Below are 22,201 nucleotides of genomic sequence, written 5' to 3'. Positions count from 1 at the left end.
ATTTCAGGAAAAGTTGTGAAACTTTGCTTATAAGATGTTATCTACAGTTTCCTGTAAATAATACACGATAAAATTAACTACCTCGAATAACAACAACAAATAGGAAAATACATTCGTTCTCAAGTTATAAATGGAGTTGTGACGAAATAGGTTTTGATTAGATCGGTCATTTCGAACTCATTCTAACGTAAAACAAACTGGAACTAATGTTGTAAATTAATTTTCGCGCCTTTGTCAAGAAACAATGAGGAAGCCGTCATTTTGGTATTATTTTGCAGATTAAGAACGTAATGAATTGATAAAATAATCTTTATTGCAATGAACGATATTGGCCTGCGAAACGCAGATCAATGTAAAACAACTCTGCAAAATTTTTCTTTCCTTCAATTTTGTCGTTATACACCAAGATATACAATGTGTCACAGTTTTCTTCGAGTAAATAAAATATAGTATTAGAGAATCAATTGAGCAGGACAATCTTAATCTCGAAAGAGACATATTTTGAGATCTTGGTGTTCATATTGATTAATTACTCTCGGTTACAGAAAATTATAACTCTCTTCAAGTTCTTCAAATCTCAAATTTTTGCATATGTGGGAGAAATAGAAGGATTTTTTAATCATTATTATTATTATTACAGATTTGAGACAAAACCTATGAACTAGATTAGACATGATAATAAAAAGAAAAAAAAGCATTATCGCACTATGAAAAAAAGAAAAGAAAACAAATATCAAGTACAGAATAGCAAAGGTTTGACTAATACACTTCACAAAGCACCTGCGGGGAGCATGCATGCATCGATCGTAACCCTTTTTGAACGTATTGACACTAGAAGATTCCACCACAGTTCCTGGCAATCCATTTCATTGATCAAAGACTCTATTTGACCAGAAATGTCATGAATAGAGTGAGAAATTAGTGAGAAAATGATTTTGATTATTTTTGTGCTCTGTATGCACTGAATTCATTAACTTAGTTACATTCAGCAAAAAAAAAACATTTCATAAGATGTTGCACGATATCACCCCGAAAACATTTTTTGAGGTTAGTTGAGTGCTTTCAAGGAAAAGGAATCATACAGGTCTTTGACTCGTACAAATATTTTAACTGGTCAAAAGAAACACTTTTTTCCTATACCATTTTATCTAATTCGGTACTGATAAAAAGATATAGCCATTTTAAAGTTTCATAATGAGCTGTGCCACCCCTGAAAAAACAAAGCTATATAGCTAAATCTGTGGATGTATGAAGAACAACGTGAGGGTTTAGTCGAAACAAAGATATCAAAAAATTAGGCTAGTCAGAAAAATCTGCAAATACATATGTGTTTATATAAAAAATAATTTCCAGTGTCTTGTTTCTAGATAATTAATTATTTCAATTACACATGTATAAATAGTATAAAAAATACTTTCCAGTGCCTTGTTTCTCCATGATTAATTATTTCAATTACACCTAATAATAATTCCCGCTTTCTCGAAATGTTGTTTATAAATATAATTTTCCCCAGACATCCGACTAAAAGCCATATTTCAATACCACCTTGAAACACATTATGGACAACTCTAGAATACACCAGTAAAAGATAATGACTGCAAATTTCGGGCCAAAAATTCTTGGCAACTCAATTTTTCTCGAACAGTATAACCTGTGGCCGGAAGTTTGGAGGTCCAAAATTACCGTTTGTTACTGTTTCATAAACGAATAACCCCATTTGAAATTAAATAGGTACGAACAGATTACGAAACCGATCGACGAAATAGTTCAATGCTTTTTACAAGGGCGACCTATTCCCATTGATGACGAGACTAATTCCGCATAATCAGTAGATTGGGTAATAGATCAGTAATAATTGGTTATTACTGTTGAATGAACGGAAGATGCATACGAATTGTTTGAGAGGAATATTTCCTTTGCTTATTGATCCACTCAGAGCAGTCTTTCTTATTCTAAAGATATGTTATGAATATAGAGGAAAGTGGAAATTTTACACTTCTGAAGTTCACCTGAATATGTAGAAATTATATCATATCATAAATACTGTGGATACATTATGGTCATACCATTTTGGTTGATTATTTGCAATAACAAAATTAAGCTTTCCCATTATATTTCAATTGTTTATGTTTGGGGCATTGGTGCACCCAGTTAAACCCTCGGTTAAACCTTAAAAAGTGAAGCCGGGCGTTGTTCATTAGATAAACAAGGTTTTCGCACAAAAGTTTAAGGTATTTTTAATTATCTTCTTTCTTAATCTACACATTGTCTATGCTACGCTACTGATGAAGGAGCGATTTCTGCCAGTGAGCCTGACATTGACACTTTCTTCATCATCACCATTCCAATGGGTTTTGAACTGAATTGCACCTCATTTGCAATTATCTTCTTGGTTTATCTGATGAATGAGTCATCTGAAAGTGCTGAGTACCCGCACCCGCTCTGTTATTCACTATAACCTTTAAGAGGATATTACAATAGTTTCCACTTCCGTAGAAAAGATGGTAGCACTTAACGAACGCCTTTTTTCAATTTCACCAGGATACGAATTGTAGCCAATGGCAAGACTTTTCGAGAAATTTCTTCATGTCGAAATTCATAGAAGAGATAATTGCACCTCGGAATGTTAATAACACGAATGAATATTTGTTCTTCAATGAAAACAATTTTATTTTCCGTTTAGCGAATAAAAAAATTTCTGACTTTCCGAGGTGACGAACTGATTGAATTGAAATATAATGAAATCCCCTTATAAATTAGTGGTTTCTGTCGTAAGATATTCATTTTCTTTTTTTGAACTGACCACTATAACGCTGTAGACCTCCCTTAAGGCTTGTTAAGAAGCTCGCGAAGATGTTAGATTTAAATTGTTCTCATGGAGACGTCTTCTAGTTCTCTGACTATGCTTAGCGAAATGGAAGTACATGTGGAATTTCGAATACGTCAATTTGCCTTTCTGCAAATTCTCGCCGAAAGAGTTGAAAAACTGTTACTGGTGTTGTAGCACTTTTGGGTCATTGACGAACAGTTCCAATGGCAAGAGTACCATAAGAGTAAAGGTAAAGGTAAACACTTTTCATTTCTTTCATTCCCCATCAAGTTTTTTTTCGGTATATAATTCGAAATAACGAACTGATTCAGATAACATTGGGCCAATGGTATTAATGGTGGAGAAATTCATAAAATTGCTGAAGTATAAGGGCTCCTTCAGTTCTTCAAGCGACTACTTCTGATTCGGCATTTGAAATTTCCCCTCAGTCTTTTTAAGTCTTGAATAAAGAAGGTTCTGGGTTGTTACAATGAGTTTATACCGACAAAAATTGTCGGTACATCGCACTCTGCATTCTCTGGCTCTGAGTAGCTGGAGCTCTCACTCTACAAGGTCTGATTCGAACCGCTCTCAACATTGCAACACTTCTTCTATAACCAATCATGTTATGTAGATACCGAGAAAAATACATGGATAACTTCAGCAGCGTTGTTAACATAAGGTCAGTTTCAGTGAAACATCGTTATTGGAAAGTGACACTTCAAAGCACCTCTCAATCAAAGCATCAAAGTCGCGTGTGGGACGCAAAATGCCATTTTTCCACTCTCTTGAACATGAGCCAGATATAACAATTACTATTTTCATCAAACAGTGCTTGTAGCAAGGTTCAAGGTTTATCGTCTGAGTTATTATTAACGATGAAAAATTGAGAGCGGAAATTTTCCGGGCTGGACAGTCCCAGAACGCGCTTCCCAGAATTCACGCTTGGGAAATTCTCTCGGAAATTCTTCAAACAGATGCAATAATAATTGTACTCGATTTATACCGGTGGGTTTCCACAAGGTGTTTCGAATAGAATAGAATTTTCATTAAAGACAGTACGGTATTTTAGCCTGTATGGAGATCGATCACCCATCCAGCTACTGAACTAGACCAACGCTGCATAACTCAATAGACAACAAAAAATAGAACCGATAGTGATGAAAACTAGTACTTATTTGGCTTTTGAACTACCGTTTTTAAGTCAGTTTTTTCGATATCATTGAATGTGACTAGATGCTAATTTTGCCCTTTTGCTTTTTTTCCGATTAGCAAGAATATCTTTATGGCAGACCATTTTTTGTATTTTATTGCATCAATTGATGAATTGGTTTTCTTAGACATCTTTGGCCTGAGGAAGCAAGAGACATCTTGCGAAACGTCGCCACGGTTGTCATGAAACCATAGTTTCTTTCATCTTTTAGTCCTGTTTCCTGATATTGTTTCCGGATTGTTACCGTTTTTAAGGTTTGAACAGAATTCACATCCAATTCGGAATGTGGTCGACGGAAAAATCCTCGGAAAAATCTTGTAATCAACTCGTTTATTGATTGAGCGATTAATGATCTCCATATCTCAATCATTAATCGATCCCATTAATAACCTAGTTGATTAAATAGCTATTTTCGGACGATCGTTTTTCATTCGTTTCACGTTCATTGAAAAGTTTAAGATTTTTCTCCAGTACGATAGATCACAAATCATAAAATTAACACTTACTTGAAAATTTACTTCCTGTCAAACGAGGGAAATCAGTAATTTTCTCTTGGGTAATAAAAACGTCTGAAGAATTTAACACGAGGCTTAAGTTGTCATAGTGACATTACAGAAACGAAGCTTCTGATCTGTTTCAACCAGTGAACTCGATAACGATTTTTTTTGAGTTATTTATTGAGTTCACTGGTTACAACACGTAGTAACTTTCAAAATAAGGAAGACGCGATAAAGTTAGTTACAAAATACCTAGTATAAGGACCACCTCGGTAATGTGAAGAGTTGATATTAAACATAGAAGTGAATAAATAGAAGGTGAGATTAGGCTCCATTATAGATAAGGAAGTGCAAAGATAATTCCCAATGAATCCCACCTACGTCGTGAGGTATTAGGCAAACCCCCCTTTATACCAGGTGTCAGTAAACTAATGCGAAGGACTTAGGGAGATGATTCTTCGATGAAAATAAGCAGGAGTAGTTTCTATGAATTTTTTTCGAAATTGACCTCTCTCCCTTTGAAGGCGATGGCGAGTCGACAGTTTTTAATTTTTTTTACGGGTTCTAAAGAACACTGAATCATAAAACTATACATAATATGAAGCACTAAGTAGATGTTTCTCATAATTTTTTTTTAGTTCTCATAACTTTATTATTAGGGGTTGAAAATAACAACCCCTTATGCTTTTCCTTCAAAAATTGTTTCGTGGGATATATTTTCGAAAAATAAAATTCTCATATGGTTTCCCAGTCGATTCTGGAGAAAAAAAGTCTCTTGCAAAATTTCGATACTTTTCTCTGAATAAATCACAACCTACAAGCAGTAGGAATCACTGTTCATTCCACTTCATCGTATAAGTGTTCCATAGAATGACTATCTCACGCTAAAATACATGTTGTTATTTTCAACCCCTAATAACTGTCAACTCGTCTCATCGCCTTACAAAGGCTATATCTTGGAAGGGAGGTCGATTTCGAAAAAAATTTATAGAAACTACCCCTGCTTATTTTCACAAAGAATCATCTCCCTAAGTCCTTCGCATTTTTTTACAGACACCCTGTATCCAAAATCATGTTTTTGGCGAAGGGTATCTTTAGATTTTCAGATAATTTTCCTTATACACATAAATCTGATTTATTCTTGAAAATTAAGCTTCGTCATAGGATGTCCAAACAGACATCAAGGCTGCAGGTATGTAGTTCCTAACTGGCTGGAAAAACCCCTTAGATGGAATTAAAAAAATATACATTCTAAACTGTAAGTTCATTAAGAGGTTCATTCAGATTAGCATTTTTTGTTCGATTCAAATCTACAAAAATATCAGAAATCAGATGTGTTCTATTTTGATAAGTGAGTTTTTATCGAACGAATGATTTTGTTTTGGTTGGACTTGTGACGATGTGAAATTTTCTATGCACTGTTTACTGCACAACATTGAAGCCACAAGAGTTTTTCCGAACGAAAGCTTAAACTAGGACCATTGGGTCCTATTCTTTATTTATCCAGACTGGCCCTGCAGTCACCATCATTTCATCGAGTACGAGTGAAAAAGATTTAAAAAAACTCACCACTTTCTCCTTGCTCCTCAGCACACCCAACTTGCCGAACCTCACATGGAAAGGTGAACAATTGTAACTGCCATCCGGCTGTTCAACCACCACCACGTCGATAGCACCGGTAAGGGTGGCCTGATTGATGTCCTTGTAAAAATCCCGGACATTCGAGATCATCCGTTCCATGTAATTCATCTTGGATGATTGCTCGCAGTCACCCCCGCGCTGAAAAAAAATCACCAAACTTTCAAGGGTCGCACTACTGGCAGGCGCATAGTCCAAGGGACCCGGCGATTTATCAGGTTATCCGCGATTCAACGTACGGTTTAAGGTTCAAGATTTAAAAACAATAGGACGCACTTGTCGCATGTACGAACTCTACGCTCTGACGGGAACACGTTCACGTATGATTCAACGGCTCGCTTTCAGTCGATTTTATTCCAACGGATTGACGGCGGGAACCTGCGCGGCGCTCTCCGGCATCTGCAACAACAATAATATCGCAAATTAGCGGATAAAAATTAAAACGTAAACATAAACAGAAGGGAATGCTGGCGAGGTTGAATAAGGTGAACAACAAGCCGTTCACATGACTCGATTCGTTTTCGTTTCGGAAATGTTGCGATGCCGGGGGCTAAATTATTGTTGTTGTGCCAGCATTAGGTGTGAGACTGTTGGAGCAAGGACTGGATCTAGTTCTTATTCCTGAGGGTCTTTTGAAATCAGTTCCCCTCTTCGAATGAATGTTTGCATTGGGTTCAAATGGTTTTTTTTGTGTAAATTGTAACAAACTTTCGGAGAATTTTTTTTCTACAATAGTAGTAGCAGTAGCAGTAATAAACTTTATTGAAACAATGTTTCAAGGGGCTAACGACCTAGGTCTTCCTGCCTGTTAATTGTATTAAAACGATAACTATTAAATGACCACTGCATCCACTCACTATATTATGTTCCAATCTACAGAATGCTCAACTGAACGACAGAAAAACAGGAAAAACAGCAGCAGCGAGTTTGATAGTGTATGGACAAAGGTTTACTACACAAGAAAAATACTCCTGTCTACCTTGTTCATACCATTAAATCTTATTTAGATTTTAGAGGACGAAAAATTGAGGGTGAAAATAAAGGATACATTTTCTAACTTCTTCACACCCATGCAAGGAACACCTCAAGGATCACTATTCAAGATATATTGAAGTGACATGGGGGCAACACCTTAACAACAATCAGTACACTCTACATCTACAATATGCAGATGACTATGGCTATTTCGCATGAGAAAACACTTGAAGGCTGCATGGAAGACCTTCAAGTTCATACAGGTGACATCACAGCACAGATGGAGACTCAAAGTTAACCCAGCGAAATCACAACTACTAATTTTCAATCACAACATAAATGAAAACTCTCCATCTATATCTATAAACGATAAAAAAGTAAAATCTACTGCATCAATAAAATACCAATACCTGTGTGTCCATTTCGACAACAAAACCAGCTTTAAACTGCACGCTAACAACATGAAGAAAAAAGCCACCATGAGAGCTAGATTTTTCAAAGGTCTTACATAAAAGGATTAAGGTATTGAGATGAAAACGGCAACGAAATTCTACGAAACAATATATAGACCAATAATTGAATATGGACATCCCCTATATGAAAATTCTAAGAAATACTTATGGAAGATAATCGAAGTGGCAGAAACATCCTCCCTCAGAACAATCAGGAAGTTGAGAAACCCAAGAAAACTCCTATATAACCCCTTCAATAGACTCTTGTACAAACTGAATAAAGTTGAGCCAATCACAGGACGTATCAGAAAGCTAAATGAAAGATTCTGACAAAGACTAGAAGATGCAACTGATATTCGTGTGCAATTTCTACTCCGAACATAGGGTGCAAGAAGAAGACTGTAGAAATGCAATCGCCCAATACGAGAATAATTTTATCAACAGGGAAACTCTCATGGTTGTTATTTATCTCTTGAATTTATTCCCCATGTATATTTTTTTGATATTATTTTCTTTATAAAATGAAATTGAAATTGTACAAATGCTCTGAGGGGGAACATCTCTGCTGTTTGTGAGGGGGAACATCTCTGCTGTTTGTCAGGGTGAACAACGCTCGTTTTGGATATTTTGATCAGTTTATTAAAATAAACTGATATACAGGGTGTGTAATGAATGTAATAGTATGGTACCTGCAAGTAGAGGACGTTATGGTGGTTCAGAAAAATATGTTTTATGTTTAGTGAAAGTCCCTTGGCTTCCGAGATATTGGAGATTTTCGAAAATTCAGGAAAATGATATCCTTTGCCACTCGTTTTAGAGGCAAGACTCCAAATGAAGAAATTTTTTCAATATGTTTTTTGGATAGTATTCCTGAATAGATGCGCTATGGAATATAATTTAAGATTTTTGGGGCGCCTGCTTGGTTTTTTTTAACAAAGATCTAACTCAAATTTCCTGTTGCGCTTATTTTTTCATGAGATTAACCACCAAAATAGCTTAGCACTGACATAACACATACATGACAAAGATGATGCATAATTTTCAGATATCGCACATCTGAGTGAAGTGTCAATTGCGTGAAATATGTCGTTCTCAGTTCAAATCTGAAAATTATGCAACGCCTTTGTCACGTATGTGCCATGTCAGTGCTACGCTACTTTGGTAGGCGCTCCCACTTAGTGCCGAAATAGGAAAAAACATGCCGGTTTCATTGAGATTCCGAAATGGTATAACTCTCTGTATTTCCAACATTCAACATTTAATACAAAATAAATTTCTATTACAATAACTTGAGGCCTTATTTAATGTTAACCTTGATTTTGAAATTTTTAGCAACTCAAATGAGAAATGCAAGTAGAATAAAGCAATCAGTATCAGAAAATGTAGAGCATGTATTAGAGCTCATGGTGGCCACTTTGAGCACCTTTTGTAAAAGTTGTAAAAAGTAAAAGTTGTTTATATGCAAGCCGAATGAATCAATCATTCATTAAAAGGTGTTGGCCACTTTGAACATCTTTTGCAGAACGATATTTTTTTAATTGTTATTTTGTCTCGTTTTCTTTCATTATTAAACTCCACAGTGGTGAAATCAATATTTTTGAGTTAATTTCAAATGATGAAATATATTTTAGCATTTTTGTAAAGTGCGACTAAATGTAATATGATTTTATTTTAAGTTTTTTTTCTTAATAACAAAAGTGCTTAAATTTACTTCATTACTTGAAATTCACTTCAATATATTAATTTCACACTAAGGGGCTTCATATTGAAAGAAAACGGAAGAAAATAACAATTTAAAAATATAGTTTCTTTGAATTCTGTTTCATGAAAGGTGTTCAAAGTTGCCATCAGGAGCTTTACTAGATGCTCTACACCTTCTAACGAATGATTGCTTTATTCTGCTTGCACGTCTCATTTCAGTTGCTAAAAATTTTTAAAAACAAGGTTTACATTGCTAGACCTTGAGTCATTATAATATGAATTGTATCAAATGCTGAAAATACAGTAAGTTATATCATTCTAGAATTGCAATGAAGCTGGCATGTTGTTTTCTCAACTTGGCACTCATGTGACCATATTTTTTTTGACACCACGTTAGGTCAAACTTAGCTGCAAAATATGCATAATAGGAAATTTTAGTTCGATCTTAGTTTAAAAAAAATTAGCATGCACCAACAAATCATAAATTGAATTCGATAGCGCATCTATGTAAGAATACTCTACAAAAAAAAATTACAAAAATTCATTCATTTGCAGACTTGCCACCTAAAAAGAGTGGAAAAGGGTGTATTTTTTTTAATTTATGAAAATTTCGAATATCTTGAAAACCGAGGAACTTTTACTAGACATAAAACATATTTTTCTGAACGTCCTCTACCCGCAGGTATCAAACCATCCATTAATTACGCCACTCCCTGTATAATATCTCTATTGAAGTCGATAGATGTATAATAAGCCTAGATGGAGGAATTTATCATTACATTATATAAATTTTGCAATTTCCAATACTTTCTGTAGGTATTCAGAATCTGCAACTCAAGTTGCAGAATTTCAGGAGGGGTTTATAACTTTTTTAATGAGAATAACAAACAAAATAACATACTCGTATTTGTCAACGTTTTGTTTGCATCTTTCCTTCAAAAACAAATAACAATTTGATAACCCAGAATTTTTCCTGTTAGCGGTTAATCTTGTTTGAAGTATTGTGAAGCGACCAATTTTGTCAGAATTATGCACATTACGGCGTTTTATCATATACGAGTGTATCGCAATGGTGAACTTCCATGTGAAATATTTGGTTCAAATAATGATTGCAGTGAACGAACACTCCCAAGGAGAAAGGTACAAAGGTCGATCAGATTTTCGTCATACGACTGATACGAAAACACACAAAAGGAATCATTCGTTGCGAGTTCATTGTGGGAATCGAAACCATAGTTACCTGACAATTCCTGGAGAATATCCTAGATATCATCCATAAATCGAAAGTACAGATCAGTTTTTCATGTAAAAGTTACCGGATGTGATTAGGAAAAACCATATCTAAACAAATGCGTATTATAAAAATATACAGAAAATCCAAATCGTGAAAATGGTCTCAAAGGTTTGAAGAACCTAAGTTAATCGTATTCGGACTGTAATTTAATTAAAAGCCCTAATTGTTACTTGTGAATAGTCCTATTCGGGAAATACTCAGTATTCGTAAATTATGAGTATGTAATTACATTATCAACATTATAAATATCTATTATGAATAAAAGTTGTTTTTAGGACAACACCTATCCAATTCAGCTCGAATTGTAGAACTCATCAAAATAAGTCGTTTTTCCAGAAATTGTCTATATAAAATATCCAAGATGGCTGAGATACCACCCCAAAATTTCATTGAATTTCAAGTATGGGACTATGGTAGGTGACTCCGGCTTCGTAAAAACGAAACAAAACATGAACATATGGCTGGACAATGAATGGTTTAGTACCAAGTTCAACGGATTAGATGCATCAGGTGACTTTTGAGAGAATCATAATTGTTGCATCGTGCAATTTAGGGTGAAAAAAAAAATGTAGAAAATCGAGGCAGTTTCTTGAAAGTTCTATTATGTTTCTACATTTCATTCCATTTTTACGACGATTGTTGGAATTTTCTCACCTTCAAATACAACCTGTATTAATCAATAATTACAAAAGTTTTTTAATGAAATTCAGTTCTTCTCATTATTGCCTGCCCGACTCTTCCAAGCATACCAAGTTCATTTCTAGTTGAGTTGCATGCAAAAATTATGTGTTTTCGCAAAATTTTCCAGTGGAGTGGCCTAAAGTAATGACTTAAGATAAAACCACAAGAAAATACTCTTGAGGTTTCAAGTCCGGGGAACGAGCAAACTTGTTTCACACCTTGTATCTTCGAAATGAACCACTTTTTCAAAAAACGTTAAAGAACAATATATTCTCCTCGATATTCCCATTATGTACCTATAGTCTAGTCTAGAGAATAACCTTTTAAATTTTTGTCGCATGTTTACCAAACGCCCTGTAAAAAAAAATGTAATAGCAATTTTTTTTTACCAATTCCAAGATTTTCTCCAGTTTCGAATTCAGTTGTAAATAAGAAAAGAGAGAGGCTAAGCACATTCACGCGAAAATAAATGTTCAACTACGCCAATGAAGAGTTCAAGGTGTTCTGGGGCAATTGGCCAGGTGTTTTTCAACTTCGGTGGTTGATCAAACATGTTACGTACCATGATTCACACGTGCGTTGTACCATAACTTAAAACTAAACCCCCCAAGTTATTATCTCCACATGTTCCATTGTGCGAAGCGGTAAACATTCGCAATACATATGGATGGATGCCTAACAGTATCAAAAAATATTACAATTTTAAATTGAGGTTGAATTAACCTTCTAGCTGAAAGTACTTCGTGAGTATTTTTCTTCAAAAGTTCCACGAACAAAATTATTATTTGTTACCACATATCACAACACCCTCAGACAAAACGACCGAATAAAAAAACATTTTTCGAACTATTCATGACTTGATGACTACTTGAACACATGCAATAAAAAGTATAATACCTATCAAGTATTATAGCAAATGCAATTTTGTGTGTAATATTTCAATCACTTGATTGTGAATTAGGGTCCTAAGGCTCTTAAGGGTGAAAAGAGAAAACACCCTGTATAGGCTACTCTCAACTATATCAGTACCGAATGAAAATTGTTTAAAATAACTGTAATTCCCAATTGTGAATAAGACTTGATAGATGCCCAGACAAAAAATTCAGGCCGAATTAAGTATGCATTGATCTTTTCACCATCCGCAGACATTTTTATGTAACATACTATTTCGTCAGCCACGTTCATCTCGAAAGTGGTTCTTACAAGTTGAACGACCCACAATCGCTAAACAGCTGAAAGCAACAGAGGTTATTCGATTGCAAGAACTGCAAATTGATATAATTAATATTCGCTGGTGTTTAAATTGCGATTTTCTTCAGTCTAAACAATGAAATGAACTCATGATAGTAGCATGACTTATGTACATTTAATGAACTTTAATGTTTTTACGTGCGTCCCCCAGTTGTACCAGTTTTATTTGCTAGAAAACTGACTTGTCGCTGGTTTTCTTCAGCAAAATTAGAAGAAATATGTATAAACATAGGCTCACAGTCCTATCCTAAAGCTGATAACTCGCACAATGGCACGCTTGTAGCTTACCATACGGTTTCAATGTCATTACTCTTCCTGAAATACCAAAGAGCATATTCATAATCCCCTTTATGATTTACGCAACGAACATAATGAACCCAGTTACAGGACCTAACAAGCTTAACGAAAATTAAGGGAGTAGCAGAGGTCTTTCAGAAATTCTTCAACAATTGGCAGAAGAAGAATCTGTTTGTCATATTATACAGGGCGAGTCTTTGACTCGTACGAATATTTCAACAGTAGATTCTTGAGGTAAAAAGAAACACTTTTCTCCTTTACCATTTTTGCCGAATCGGATCGGTTTAAAAGAAACACGCTGTTGAAAAGCCATAAAAAAAATTATTTTTAGTTCTATCTCACAAACGGAATGAAATGAATTTCGGAATATGGTTTTTGATTCCAGTTTTATCATCATGACCATTACGTACCATAAAAATTAAGTATTCTTCATATTTTCTAGAATAATGCGCCGTTTCCGAGTAATTTGTTCAAAAATAAAAAATAAATGTGAAATTCGAAATATTGGGTACTTTGACCAAATGCAATTTTTTTTTAAAGATCCACAGGTGTGTAGTGTCACAGATTTAGCTGGAGGTAATTTTGGCATAGCTCATTATGAAACTTTAAAATGGCTATATCTACTGTTGAAATATTTGTACGAGTCAAAAACTCACCCTGTATTCTACGCTATACAAGGAACATATTTATAATGCAGAATTCACAAAGACAACTTGATGAGAAAATTTTTGTCAGGATTTTTTTATTGTTTGAAAAATTTGGTTAATTATAATTCGCAAAATATGTGGGATGCGCTACAAAATAATCGATATTGGATATTAATATCTATTCTATATTAATGAAGAGGATCTATGGTTTACTTCAAAATGCTTTATTGTTCAAACGATCGCACCAAATTGGACAATTCTTTTTTTGTTGTGTTTATTATTGTGAGGGCAAGGTTTATATAACAAAATATTCCCAAAAAAAATTGTACAGAACAGAAAAAAAGGCATTCCTTTTTCTTACGACCAATCGAGCAATCACGATGAGTTAGTTATTATTATCTACCCTAGAAATAGTTTAAATGGCAAAACTAGGTTTGCCGGGTCAGCTAGTTCTGAAATAATAATGCATATGTACTTACCCACAAGGTCGGTTTAGGTTACACATAAATTGTTATGTGAAATGCGTACACGCTCAATTTCTATTATAAATGCGAATAATTTATTTTTTATTTGAAACAAGTTGAAACACAATAAGGGTGGATCTGTTCGAGACTTTTATTCGCTGCCCCAAAGGTTAACACGCCATGACTGACAGCGAAGAAAATGTCTATTTTTAGCGCAACTACGGGATTTCACTGACTACGTGCGGTGTCTCTTATTCTCTGCCCCAAGGGTTAACACGCCATGACTGACAGAAAAGAAGAGATTTCGGATTTAACACTTATGACGCGGAACGCGGACAGGGGGGTTGACGGAACTTTCCCTTCAGTACCCCAAGGGTTAACACGCCATGACTGATAGCGAAGGGAAAAGTCAGACTCGCGAAACAGGGTAAAGAACGATAAAATACAACAGAAAACGATACAGTACAGCAGTGTCAAAGTTAAAGAAGTAACGGCGTAGGTCTAACAAAGAAACTGAACGGTACAGACGGGGACCTACCTCCTTTGTTTCAAGCACTCGAAACTCAAAGGATTTAAAAGAAAAAAACTAAAAAATTAACTCTAAGCACTGATGCAAACACAAAATGATTATTCTTCAACGGCGAAAGAAATACCGAAAATTAATTGAATCTATAACAGAAGTCACCACGTTAGAAAGCGAAAAATCGAAAATACTGAAGCGAAGCGAAAGAACTGAAGTAAAAGTCAAAAGTCGAAAAGTCAGCCGAAGAACTGAAGTAACAGTCAAAAGTCGAAAAGTCAGCCGAAGAACTGAAGTAACAGTCAAAAGTGACCGTCGCGGGGGGAAAATTTGCTTTTATAGGCATATCCCCTCTCACGGTAAAAATCTGAAAATTCCAGAATGCGACAAGAATGAAAAACGTCGTCAGCTCCGGTTTATCGCATATCAACAGATGAAAAACGTCGAAATCTTCAGCGGCATGTAAGAAAAACAACGTGAAATACAGATAAGCGGTTTTTTACATTTACTCTGCCTATCGGAATGAACGTACGGAATATTCGAGAATTAAAATATTTTCAAAGGCGGAAATCTAAAACGAAAGAAATGCACTAAGATGAACTCCAATTTTCCTCAGAAAACTGGACTTCATCACAAAGTAAAACCTGAATAATAAAATGGACATAACAATGAAAAATTGCAAAAAAGTTATAAAAAAGACATAAAAAAGGCAGAGTCAAACCGTGATAAAAGTACCTAATCTCTTCGTCTGATAAATTGTGTATTTCTCTCATCATTAATTCGAATTTGCCAATAGAATAAGCTTTGTTCAGTTTAGTTTGGCTTAGTAGAACAGCGGTTCTACTGAGCCAGTGAAAATTTGGAATTACCACCAATACGAAAATGACAAAACAATCCAGTATCACCTACAAACATAGTATTATATTTGTACTCGCACATTGCAAAAGAAGGTGCAATTAAGTTCCAAAACAGATTTGATGACGTAGAAACTGGCAATGTCTCTTAGCAGCGGCATAGCATAAACGAAGAGTAAAGTTATAAAGAAGATCATTTTAAAATTTAAATTTGAATGGGAAGTTCCATCTAGGCTTAAATAAAGATGCATTTGTATGAAGAATATCACTTGAACAGAGTGAAATTGGTCTACGTTGAGGTCTGGAATCTACATTAGAAGAAACTATGCATAAATCTGGATAAGATGGAAGTCGTTATTTCTAAGGCACTAATTTAAAGCTGACCCATTGTGATCGTTAACTGCATAACCCCACCTAGGCTCTCTTATGGTTGCAGCTAATACTGGATTTTTTTTATATTTTTAAAATGATGGAAATTCGATATGATCTGATTCAGAATTGCTCCTAAAATTATTGTATTGCATTCCAATACGAACAGATCTCTTTAAAGTTGGGGAGCCCAAACCAAGAGGGAAATTCGGAATTTACTCGACCGTGTCAGATTAATATGAGGGGAGATACCTTGTAGAATACCTCTACCAATAATAAGATCTGTATGACTGTATATAGGGAGAATTGTCCAGGACAGCCTGTCAGAATAGTAAAAAAACGGTCAATGTACATACTCGAGCGGGTCAGATTAAGATATGACCTCATATTATGTGGTGAAAAGTATATATTCTTTCAATCTCACAATTTAAGCTTGACGAAAATGTGTGGGAGGGCTCCAAACTTGCAAAAAAAAACGTCACGTGTACATTCTCGAGTGCGGTGGATTATTTTCTTATTTTGAAGCTAATGATTCAAGAATAACGGAAAAAATATAGTCTGACAGAATCAGCAAGCCAAAAAAATAAAAATTGGCCATAAAGGTCACAAAAATAAGTTTTTTGGAATTATCTCATCTCCTGGGCTTCAAATTGTTTTCGCATTCATTGTAAGTTGTAGAGCATAACATTTTCTAAAAATTTTTTCCGAAGCAATTTCTACGTTTGAACGTTTTTGAGATATATGGACTATGGAGATGAATGTAGATTAGACTGGGTTTCTACATTGACCTTGGCCATTCGCATGTGTGGCTAAGCCCCTCGCCCTTATCGCCCTCTAACTCGAAAACGGTTAGGTTAAATTGCTTCAGTTTTATAGAATTTTATTATCTACAACTTTCACAATGTATAGAGAAATGATTAGAGGTACAGGATGGGAGATATTGGAAAGAAATACCTTGTTATTATTATCTTCAAACTGTCAGATTAAGAAAACCCCCCTGGTTAATGTCAGATAATGGGTCAACACGTCTGCAACACCGAGATTAACCATCTGTATGGAAATCTGACACACTCCAGTATGTACAAGTAACGATTTTTTTTTGCACTTTCAGAGGACCGCTGTGACCTTGTGTCACCCGAATTGTCAGTCCCTTGAAAAGTAGCTTCCTTTGTGTCCAATTAACATATCTTCTAAAAATCTGACACGGTCGAAATTTTTTTTACCATTTTCAACTCTTCCGTACGGCCAGCCCCACCACGCAAAGTGTCAGAGCAACATGAATTTATTATCAGAGACACGTAGGGCGTATACAGAATCTTAATCTGACACGTTCGAATATGTACACCTGACGATTTTTTTTTTACGTCTTCGAAAATATGCAGATGCTTTCCCCACCGCTGAAAGTGCATACATTATAGAACCTTTCTTTCTAATATTCAAAATCCACTAGGTCTCCACGACGCTCGAGTAAATCCGGATTTAGCATCGTCGGCTCCCCAACTATAAGAATTTGTTAACAACATCTATGAGATGATCTCGAAGATAAGCTTCGAGTTTGCAATAAAAGTTAGGAGCAATGAAAGATGCCTCAAAGAATCAAAGATACTGTAACTAATGTAATTTTTGGGCAATAAAAATAAATCAAATAAGTGCTGAGAGGGTAAGGGGTCACCCTTACTTGCTTTGTTGCGAATGTGATAAAAATTATCGTTCGTGTTGTTTCAAAATTGCAAATTACACTCCTGCGTAATTCTGAGGCCTGTTTACAACTGAAATTCGCAAAATTCTAAGGTCACGCATTGCACGTGTGAAGTGTTTCCTCGTTATTTATAATTTCGCTAGAAACAACAGGACGCAATGCCTCCTGTCTGATATGAATTCATTGTTGTTTTCGAGTGGAATTTTATTTTTTCGGCCTTGACGCGTTGTTGTCCCCCGAGGGGAATCTGACGTCACTTGTTTTGCTAAGTAGGCCAGTAGAAGCGTAGTTAACACACCTCCCGAATCAAACCAATGATAACGAAGCAAACAACTTTCCTTTTTCGTAGTTTCCGTTGTTGCCAGGTTTTCTACACCATGAAAGAAGAAGTCTAACGCTAGAATCGGGAGTTAGGTTAATTCTTGGTGCACACATTCTTATAAGATAAGAGTGATAATATAATATACATGGTGAACACGCATTCCTAAGGGCATGCAACGTCAGACTTCATAGATCATCGAGCATCATATAAGGACTGTTGTTTAATTTTTCGTACAGATGAACTGATGAAAATATGCCATTTCACTGAAACTGATATTATAATCAGAACACCACAGAACACTTTGAATGCCCGAAATACTGCGCTCACTTTTATGGTAAGACGTTTAGTTGAGGTTATGTATCTATGTGTCGTTTTGACGAGGGGAACTGATTAACAACTAGAGAACTTACATAAATCATCCCATTCAGTACGAAAGAACCGAGGAAACATTAACATGTATCATACACTGTGTACAGAAAGTATGGAATAAATTCATTTTTTCGCACTGGGATATAAAAAAATAAAAATTCGATCTACTTTTTGAGAGAGGCACATTTTAGGCATATTACCTTGCCTCTAGCTTCACCCTCTGAGCGGGGGTGGGTGATACCTCAATTAAAGGTCGCTCGCTTCAGTTCAGATTATAGAAGTAGAGTTTAAAGTTGCTAGTGTTATCTTTGTTAGCATGACATCTTGTCAAAATTCCTAGTTTTATTAGTTTTCTCAAGCTGTCATATTAACAGAAATTTAAAAATGTTGTTTATAAAACAAAATCTGAAAAGATTGCGGACTTAAAAACTAGAATTAGAATCGAATGTGCTAATATCAGTTGCCAAACTATAAGGGCTGGCGCAAATAGAAACGCAGGTTAGTGAGGTGACGCAGCGTGAGTTTTTGTAAAACCTAGAAAATACCAAGACCGCGCAAATAAAGCGTGATAGTGACTTGTCAAATAGTACGTGCAGCACAGGAAAAAGCTGCGTCACTTTGCGTCACCTCACCAACCTGCGTTTCTATTTGCGCCTAGCCTAAGAATGATCCTCGGAATGGTCCAACAGGAATTTGTCGATCGTTTGGGATAGTGTCAGGCACAAGAAGGATTTCAGTTCGAATATTTAATTAAGTAAAGTAAGTTATTGTTCATTATTGAGGTAGGTAGTTATAACCCTAGAGTTTGAAGTTGCTACTGTAATTTCTGTTAATACGACAGCTTGAGATAACTAATAAAATTAGGAATTTTGACAAGCTGCCATGTGAACAAAGATAACACCAGCAACTTCAAACTATAGGGCTGTAATCTGGAGCGAGAGACCTTTAAAATGAAGTATCACTCGACCCCCCTTCCCATTACAAAGACTAGGGGTGGCCCTCACCCCCACTCAGGGGGTGAAGCTAGAGAAAAGGTAATATGCCTAAAATGTGTCCCTTTTAAAAAGTAGATCGAAGTGTTCCAGCATTTTTTTGTTTTAAATCCCAGTGCGAATTAATAAATTTATTACATGCTTTATGCTCACACTGTATGTATTCATGTATTTGTATTGAGTTTATGCCAGTAATGAACGCAATTTCTCAATAATTTTTGCATAGTGTTATAACAGCTTGCACAAGATTAATTGACTGAAAATCTGTTTTTGAAAATTGAATAACCCTTTTTGTTATATACCGTTGTAACGGTACATTGATATCGACTCACTGAATTTTGCTCCTGGTTGATACTGTTTTATTATTTCTGCCAGTCATGAACGTTTTTTATGCTAAAAAACACAAAAAACACAACGAGTTGCCGAAATTTGACCCATTGTCTATGCCGAAGATAAATCATCCAAAGTGAGAATACAAATCTTTATTCAAAATTGAATAGGTTGAATCTGAACGATTATGATAATTCACATTCAATTGCCTAAACAATGGGGAAGATTAAGTTTTGCGATATTCCGGAATGTCGGGAGCAACATACAATCACTTCTCATTTGTATGTTCATGAATATGTAGAAGCAAAAATATTCAAACAAAGGTTGCTCATTTCAAAAAAGTGGAAGGTAAAGACATAAAATAAGTCTATTCAAAAAATTCAATCCATTGACGTCAGAAAATATGAAAAAAAAAATTACTTCGTAATGCCTGCCAGTTTCAAGAATATTGCCACATCTTTAGGGTAGCGTAACGAGTATACTTCGGCAATCGTCTCCATATATAAAACGATAGGTAAAAAATAGATAGCTCGTAGCGCCTCTCCTTACAAGTAGATATTCTTTTCCATAGGCATCCATAACTTTTTCTTGGAAGGTCATAAAAAACTTTCAAAGCTACACAAAGCATCAAACTGGAAACAACAATTCCGTTCCAATAATGCGAGCTAGACATGAACGGGCGTAGGAAATCCCACAGAAGTCGAAACGCAACTGTATACGGGTTTCGGGATCATTGTCCCTCGTCAGTACAGTGTAGCGTGAATATTTCAAACGAAGGATGGGGTCTTAAGCGAAATCGGAGCAACGTGTTAAGAAATTTGAACCAAAATTTCACTTTGTCTGCAGACTTCTACACCAATTCATTTTCCCAAATTTAACTACTACCTGCAGTCATCGAAGTACAACAATTCGTCAAGCGACCGCAGGCGAGTCAAGAGGGATCGCTGGCCAGATCACATTCGGACATTGAAAATGCAGTACACAGAGTACTCTAAGTAAAATACTCTGCACAAAAGACGGATATCAGGACAAAACATGTAAAAATTAAAAATTACCGGCAAACATGTAGCACTAAAAATTGTCAGCGTCTTGCCAAAATTTCAGGCATAATGAAATTTTCTTGTCAATTTCGGTAGATTAAGGAAATATATGGAAAAAAAATATAAAGCAATATCACTCTGTGTTATTTCAGCCTAGGTTTTTCGTTTAGAAATAAGTCAGAGCGCAGAATAAACGTGACAACATCGTTTGTTGATATTATCGCAGTTTGTCTATACGGGAAGTTGGCTCTAGCACGTGGAAAAGAGCCTCACAAGATATGGCGTCATGGTAATTCGTCCAATAACGAACAGTGTTTTGTGTATCATACGATATGGTATGATACAAAGACGATGGAGGGATCTTGCTTGGTCAATAATACCCATGCTTGGATACGTTCACCTTATTTTAAATTCAATACCGGTGCTTGGAAAACTACCAGAAAAAGATCAATACGACGAAACCGGTCATACCGTAACTCGAATTGGGAGATGTGCATGTATCATTACCATTTTTGGTTTATTAACTTTCAGGCCAAGGCCTAATTTCGGGGTTTTGATGAATATCAATCAGTTTTCGATATACTCCCTAACAAAGTTGTTCATCACTATTCGGTTATTCGAATGAAAAAGGAGGATATGATGTAACAATGTTTTTTTGGTTGACTATTTCTATCTTCTATGCATAAATGCTGTTATAAAACTGTAACAGAAATCAGAAATTCGTTTATTTGTTCGATAATCACGAAAATAGGACTGACCCCAATTCGGTGAAAACTATTAATTTCACTAGAATGTTTATGATTGGGCTTGAATATTGAATACTGGTATACTTATTTGATGGATCCTTGAAGTTCCCTTGTGGAAGTTTGGGACTTTTAAGAGGGCTGTAGAAGAGCCAGACAAAATAAGGGGGCAATGGAGATGCGCAGAGGGGCGTGAGCAGAAAAAAAAAAATTCGAAACACTAAAAATATACAGCAAACAAAATCTATACCTATTCCAAATAATGAATGAATATCTTTAAATTTTTGCTACCATCCGTAGGTATGGCAATGATTCTTATCAAGCGTTCGAAAATTCACGTATTTATGTAACACAAGCACAGGTTGTGTTATCAGCAAAATCATCCCTGGAAGAAGGGAAAGAACCAATGACAAATGAGAAATTATAAATTTAAATTGGCTACAAATAATTTTGACAGCAGAAGCCAATTTAACCCCTTAATCAAGGTTTATGATTCATTATTCAACTATTCATGGATTAGAGATGCAGAAAGATTTCTAACTGAAAAGACATCATCTTCCTGTCAGTGAACGTGAACTTTTACGTATATTTTTAAGTAAAAAAGGGGCTGATATTAGCCAACTACTTAAGCATTATATTCAACTTCTTCTTTGGTTGCGTCATAAATTCATCTGCTCTGAATGTCCATAAAATAGCTATTCCCCAAGATAACAAAGTACGCGATTTAATTGCTCCCATTGCAACATTTTCTCTCATTTTTAACTAAGAAATAGGATAGGACTTATATCCTTTCTTACTACCATAACGTCTGAATATCAAGGTATAGCAACACATAGTTATTCAATTCGCTACAAATGGTTGGTAAAAAATAAGATAGCGAGTGCTTATCAGTAATAAACAAATGTTTGCTTCGAAAATTCGTCATATTTAGCCCAAAAAAATTACTGCTTGTTTTACACCTAAAAATCTAAATTTTCATTGATTTCCATATACGTATGTAAATCAAAACTTTTTGTTGCAAAAAATAAATAAAAACGAAAAGCC

General features: G+C 35.3%; 1 protein-coding gene across 5 annotated transcripts in view; it reads right to left on the bottom strand.

Moving 5' to 3' along the window:
• Positions 1 to 22,201, bottom strand: part of LOC123306286 (phosphatidate phosphatase LPIN2) — a 40,772-nt gene that overhangs the window by 15,642 nt on the left and 2,929 nt on the right. For 3 of the 5 annotated variants that reach the window (XM_044888192.1, XM_044888195.1, XR_006536896.1), the window contains exon 2: positions 6,089 to 6,556. In XM_044888192.1, coding sequence (XP_044744127.1) covers positions 6,089 to 6,268 — 180 coding nt within the window. In that variant the 5' untranslated portion in view covers positions 6,269 to 6,556. The remainder of the gene's footprint in view (positions 1 to 6,088; positions 6,557 to 22,201) is intronic. The other 2 variants (XM_044888193.1, XM_044888194.1) reach the window with 1 other exon arrangement.

Source organism: Coccinella septempunctata, chromosome 2 (assembly GCF_907165205.1).
Source record: "Coccinella septempunctata chromosome 2, icCocSept1.1, whole genome shotgun sequence".
Lineage (NCBI taxonomy): Eukaryota > Metazoa > Arthropoda > Insecta > Coleoptera > Coccinellidae > Coccinella > Coccinella septempunctata.
This window is presented reverse-complemented; position numbering and strand designations above follow the sequence as displayed.